Here is a 6,000-nt window from a genome sequence, read left to right as displayed (position 1 = left end):
ACAGAGGGTGAGAAGGAGGCTACGTTGCTAGGTAACCACTTGAGCCAATCTAAGTGGTCCCAGAGGGGTACCAGATACAGGACAAGTCTTTTTCTCTCTTTCTAGCCCGCTAAGTTGAAGTCCCTCTCAAAGGAAAAAGGAAGGTTTCAAAGGTGAGGGAGGGGCCCAATCACTCATACTAGGCACAAGTAAAGAAATGAGGCGGAAGCACAAAGAAACAGACAGCCCTATATTTCTAAAACCATTCAAGTCTCCTTCATTAATTGGCTTCCCCCCAAAAGAAAGATTTCTTTATTAAGAAGTACCAGAGAGTGGAAAAACCCCAACACATACACATTTGTAGGCTCACACAAAAGTGCAGAGATTTACATATTAAATTGCATTTAAGTTAGAAAATAGATTTTAAAACAAAATATTTTCCCCCCAAACAAGGTAAAGAGACTTGGTCAGTAGGAAAAGGGGCCTTAGGGGTAAGGTAAGGGCAGGATGGTTAGGATGGGAAGAAAGGAATTTAGCTGCTATAGAATTCCATCCCCATTCCTGGGGAAAAAATGTAAAAGGAGCAATAATGATCTCAGCTAGGGCCAAGAGGGCCCCAGAGCCAAAAGGACATAAATTTCCCCTTCCCTCAGAGGTTTTGAACCAATGCCAACCATCCTGGCCTGGAGAAGTGGGGTGGGTGCGTAGGAAGTGTGAGGAATGGAGAGGAAGGGGAGCGTTGGAGAGAGTGTCAGCCATTGAAAACATCAAACGATATAAGGCCTCTTTCCCCAGAGAAAGATCAAGTCTTCAATCTCTCCTCTGATCAGAGCTCAGACTAGGGACAGTCCCAGCTGGTATATGATATGAATGGGACAGGTATTCAGGCCAAAGTCTTAAATACAGGAGAGAGAGAAAGAGGGGGGGGGGCAGATTTAAACAAAAAACAAAACAAGCAAACAAACAAAAACATTTTATACTAGAGATAAAAGATTTCCATTTTGATCCTTCCCACCAGAAGAGAAAGCTCTTCTGGCTGACCTAAGGGGCAGCAGAAGAGCAGCTGAGGTAAGTTGAGGGAGGAAAGAAATCCATTCTGGCCCAAGAGTGGACATGGGCTGAGCAATGACTAGAAAGGGAGTCCCCATGAGGGACAGTTGATTGGAAAACACAATAACACAAAACATGAAACTTCCACACTCTCCACGATTGCCCTCCTTTTCAACTAACTGAACCCAAACTGTGAGAACAAAACTGAGAGAGCCGTTGAAAAAGTGGGAAAGGAGAAGCAGAGAGGAGAGGAAGTTGAGTCAAGCTCTCTCCCAATGACTTTCTCTCCCCCAAGGATATTAAATTCAAATCCTGCAGCAACCAAAACAAAAAGACACAGAGAAAGCTGGGAGCAGCCAAATTTCACTAATTACAATTAACTGGAAAGAGTGAGATAGGAGTCTTGATTATAGACCATTGAAAAGAAATGCATGCCATCACTTGTAAAAGATCACTAATGAAATACTTCCAAGGGGAGGCCCTGGTCAGCCTGCTTCAAAATCCAAGACTCACTTGCAGACAACAGTGTCCACCTACTTAACACAATATCCCAATGAAGAACACGTTCTCTTAAGTGTCAACCCTTTACTCTCCCAGTCATGCTCACACTGTGTATTGCTTGGACGTCCTGTCTTCACAGTCCAGAATAAGATAAACTTCGGCCCAGAATTAAACAGATCAACGGAGAGGTTGAATTTGAGAGGTGTCTATCTCTTCAACCCAAGGGTACCCTGGAAAATGGAAGTATGGGAAGTAACAAGCAACCCCTTCTACCCCCCCACCCACCCCCTGACCCAACACACAAACACATTCACAACCCCGTGGTGGCTCTTGAAATGGAAGGGGAAGGAGGAGGCAGGCAGCTTGCATTAGACACAGTTTAATCGCCTTCAAATAGATTAAAAGTTGTGGTTCACACTCCTTACTGTCCCCATAAGTTGTCCAGACAAGACCCTGGCTTAGAAAGAGAAAAACACAGGTACTCTAGGAAATATAGCCACATATAATACATAGAACTTCTTCCCTGAAATAGCGCAGGTCCTGAGCAGAGCTGCCTGGGGGCCACAGTCCACCCCCAGGGTGAAGTAGCTCGAGGACTCTGCCGGTGGAAGTGCTGGAAGAGTAGGGCTTGGATGAAGCCCCTGGTGTGGTTACCATTGCCAGAGGTGGGCTGAGGCCTTGGAGTGGAATACCCGGGAGGGTAGCAGTGCTGGGCTTTCCCTCACTCAGCCAAGGCTTAATGGAAGAACTGTTTAGCCTTTTTTGTTTTGTTTTCTATTTTTTTTTTGAGGGGATGAAGAGGGATAGGAGGGGAGAGGAGAGGAGAGGAGAGCCTCTCTGTGCCTTGGCTTCCCCATTTGTGCATTCAGGGCCTCTGTAGGCCTTACACAAGAAGTCTGAGGGGTAGTGTTTTAATGAGCACTCAGGCTTCCTCTGAGGAAAAGGAAGCACCAAAGTGCAGGCTTTTATTACTGCCATTCCTGCTCCCAAAGGAAGCAGGAGTCAAAAAAAAAAAAAAAGAAAATTAAAATGGGCTAATGAGAAAAGAGGGGAGATGAGACAGAGAGTGTGAGGGGCTATGCTGTTGGCATCACATCAATGCTTATTGAGAATAGCACAGGCATTGAAGTTTCTGGAGAACCTATGAGAAATGTAAATTGTTATCTCTACTATGACTACTTACATATATCGTCTAACGGGGAAAGAGTGGAACTTGGATGTTAGAGAGTGGATGGGGGAGGGGGAGAGGAAAAGCTACACAAATAAATACAAGTGGAAGGTACTTGCCCTATTCCCAAAAGGATTGGCTGGCAATGCTGGCACTTTGTAGCCAGGAAAATCCTCCAACCTTACTCTCCAATCCTCATTAGGTCTGAAGGAGTCAAGAGCCCAGTTAGGATTCCCTGGCCAGAGGTCTCTGTGACTGCCTCTGGACTCAGGACATGTAGCAACTGGAAAGGACCTGAGTCAGTCTTGAGCATCTTTAGCCCAAGAATGAGACCAATGATCCCCAGCAGGAGAGCTAGGATCTGGAAGGAAGAGAAGGGGAGTCCAAGGACACCTTGTGGCTGAGACCATGGAAAACAAGTACCATGTCCCAAGAGACCCATTTGTCCAGTTGCCAAGAGGTAACTGGCATCTTCTGCCACTGTCTTAAGTCCATAAATTTTAAAAAAAAGTTTGCAGCAAGAAAATGCCAGTGTGCAATTTGGTGACTAAAGACCAAAGGAAAATAGTAATAAGGGACAGCTTATTTGCTCTCTGTCTCAGGTTGATCTTCCCCCTGAAATCTCTCATAACCCTAATGAAACACAAACAAAAGTCTCTTCCACAGACAGGCTACTTCTCAGCTTCAGTCGCCTCCTGTGGTGGCTCTGGAGGCTCTGGAGGTGGCATCTCTTCCGGAGTGGTGCTGTCCTCTGGCATCTCATTAGAGTTCATATGTTCTGTTGAGGCCTGAGAAGTAAAAGATATCAGATTCAACGCAAAGTTCAATGCAGATAATCCAAAGGCATTGACTTCTTCCTTAGAAACCTTTGACTCCAGTGACACTAAGATATGCAGCCATGGTTACCAAACTCAGACCAAAACCATTTCCTCAGCAGAATTTGAGGTCTATCCTTAAACTGTTATGGACAGATGTTTCCACTATTATAAATGATGATACTAAGAAGTACCATGAATAATTACATGCAAGCATACCCACCACTATAGAATATTATATTGTGCTTATCTAACAAGGTTTGACCCAATGGTTTTCAATCCTGTTTCTGTCCTAACAGAGAATTTATTAGAATAGTGAGTTGAAATCTATGAAAGTGGTTTCAAATGATATATATGATTTAACATGTCTCCTAAGTGATTCTAAAATAATCCTGTCCTATATTTAGCTAAGAACCACTAACCTATATTGTTATTATTTGGAATCAACCTCATCAGAAAACTGATATTCAAGATGGTGACAGTGACATGCTTGCTGTCTTCTAAAAAGCAAATAAAAAATTTAGGGGAGAAGAGAATAATATCCCTACAAAAAGTATGCACATGAAATAAGATGATATTTTGAAAAAAGTTTAAATCTAAAAATCTATTAGAATGAAAACATATTTGGTTAGATTTCAGAATATGAGACTGGCATACAAAGATTAATTATGTTTCTCTACACTCCAATGAGCAATGCAAAAATAAAATTAGGAAATTAACTTCATTTACATTAATGTCAAAAAGAAAATATTTATGTAACAAAGATTCGTTTAAAACTATAGCATCAAAGAAAACCAAAATGAACAAAAAGACAGCCATGATTTTTGGTAAGGGTTCCCTTCCTACCTGGCAGAGAGCTACTGTCCCACTGTATCATGACATGTCAGCAGGTATGACAGTCAAAGAGGCAGATCGGCTCACTCTCTTTCTCTCTCTGTGTCTCTGTCTCTCAATGTCTCTCCCCTGTGTGTAGACGTGCATGTGAGTGTGCAAGCGTTGCAAGTACCCTACCACTGAGCTCCACCTCCAGCAAAAGATAGCCATTAACAATGGCTCAGAAAACTTGTGTTGTGGTGGCAGTATTCCTCAAATTGATCTGTAGAGTCAACGTAATCTCTATCAAAACTCACAGAAACTCATAAACTTTAAGATAATCCTAACTGCCGGGCGGTGGTGGCGCATGCCTTTAATCCCAGCACTCGGGAGGCAGAGGCAGGCCAGCCTGGTCTACAAGAGCTAGTTCCAGGACAGGCTCTAGAAACTACAGGGAAACCCTGTCTCGAAAAAACAACAACAAAAAAAGATAATCCTAACTTCCACCTAGGATTTCAAGGAACCAAGACAAGCCAAATCAATCATGAAAAAGAGTAAAGTTAAAAGAATAGCTTGGTCGATCACCTTCCTGGACCTGGGGGGAGTTGGGAGGACCTTGGTCTTAGCATAGAGTGGGGAACCCTGATGGCTCCTTGGCCTTGAGAGGGAGGGAGGGGAGGTATGGGTGGAGGGGAGGGGAGGGAAGGGGGAGAAGGAGGGGAGAGAAGGGGGAGAAGGAGGGGAGGGAGGGGGGAGGAGGAGGGAAGGAGATGGAAATTTTTAAATATAAAAAAAATAAAAAAAAAAAAGAATAGTATTTCCTGTTTTAAAAACTTTTCAGTGCTAAAGCAGTAGAGACAGTAGTGTACTATAGGCATAAGAACAGACATATAGATCAACAGACTATAACTGAGAGTAAGAAATGAACTCACACTGAAATCAATTGATTTTCAAAAAGAGTGCCAAAATAATGAGGGAAAGGGAACAATCTTTTCAACAAATGGTAAAAAGATAACTGGATATCCACAGACAAAATAAATAAATAAGATGCACACTCCCTACCTCTTCCCATGTATAAAAATTAACTTAAAATGGATCAAAAATATAAATGTAAAAGTTCAAACTATAAAACTCTCAGAAGAAGTGGAGGAATAAATCTTCACAACCGTGAATTAGGTAACAGTTTCTTAATGTGACACCAAAAACATGAGCAATAAAAGAAAAAAAATTGACATACATTAAAATTTAGAACATATGGGCTGCAGAGATAGTTTAATGGGGTTGATGTGTAAACATAAGGACCAGAGTTTAATCCTTAGAACCCAGGATAGGAGAAAGTCAAAAATGGTGACAGATACTTCTGATCCCAGAGAATCTAAAAACAAACAAACAAAAATACAAGCCAAACAAATGAACAAGCCATCAAAAAACAAATCTGGAAAACACTTAAGGAACAGTAAAAGTTATCCTCTGTCCTGCTATCTGCCTACACACACGAAGCAGGATAGGGGGTGGAGAGGGCTGAAGGGGTTGGGGGAGAGAAAGAAAGGGCGGCGCAAACAAAAGATTTGAATAAACATTTCCCTTGTGAAGATATACAAATTACTAATACCTATATGGAAAGATGTATGCATCATTAGTCATCAGGGAAATGCAAATGACAATGAGATAACA

The 6,000-nt window shown here is 42.2% G+C and overlaps 1 protein-coding gene across 2 annotated transcripts in view; it reads right to left on the bottom strand.

Moving 5' to 3' along the window:
* Nucleotides 1-1,893: 1,893 nt before the first annotated feature.
* Nucleotides 1,894-6,000, bottom strand: part of Zdhhc9 (zinc finger DHHC-type palmitoyltransferase 9) — a 34,509-nt gene continuing 30,402 nt past the window's right edge. For both annotated transcript variants that reach the window (XM_038316954.1, XM_038316953.1), the window contains one exon: nt 1,894-3,486. In XM_038316954.1, coding sequence (XP_038172882.1) covers nt 3,370-3,486 — 117 coding nt within the window. In that variant the 3' untranslated portion in view covers nt 1,894-3,369. The remainder of the gene's footprint in view (nt 3,487-6,000) is intronic.

Source organism: Arvicola amphibius, chromosome X (genome assembly GCF_903992535.2).
Source record: "Arvicola amphibius chromosome X, mArvAmp1.2, whole genome shotgun sequence".
NCBI lineage: Eukaryota > Metazoa > Chordata > Mammalia > Rodentia > Cricetidae > Arvicola > Arvicola amphibius.
The sequence above is the reverse complement of the archived record's forward strand: the minus strand, read 5'-3'. Positions and strand labels throughout refer to the sequence as shown.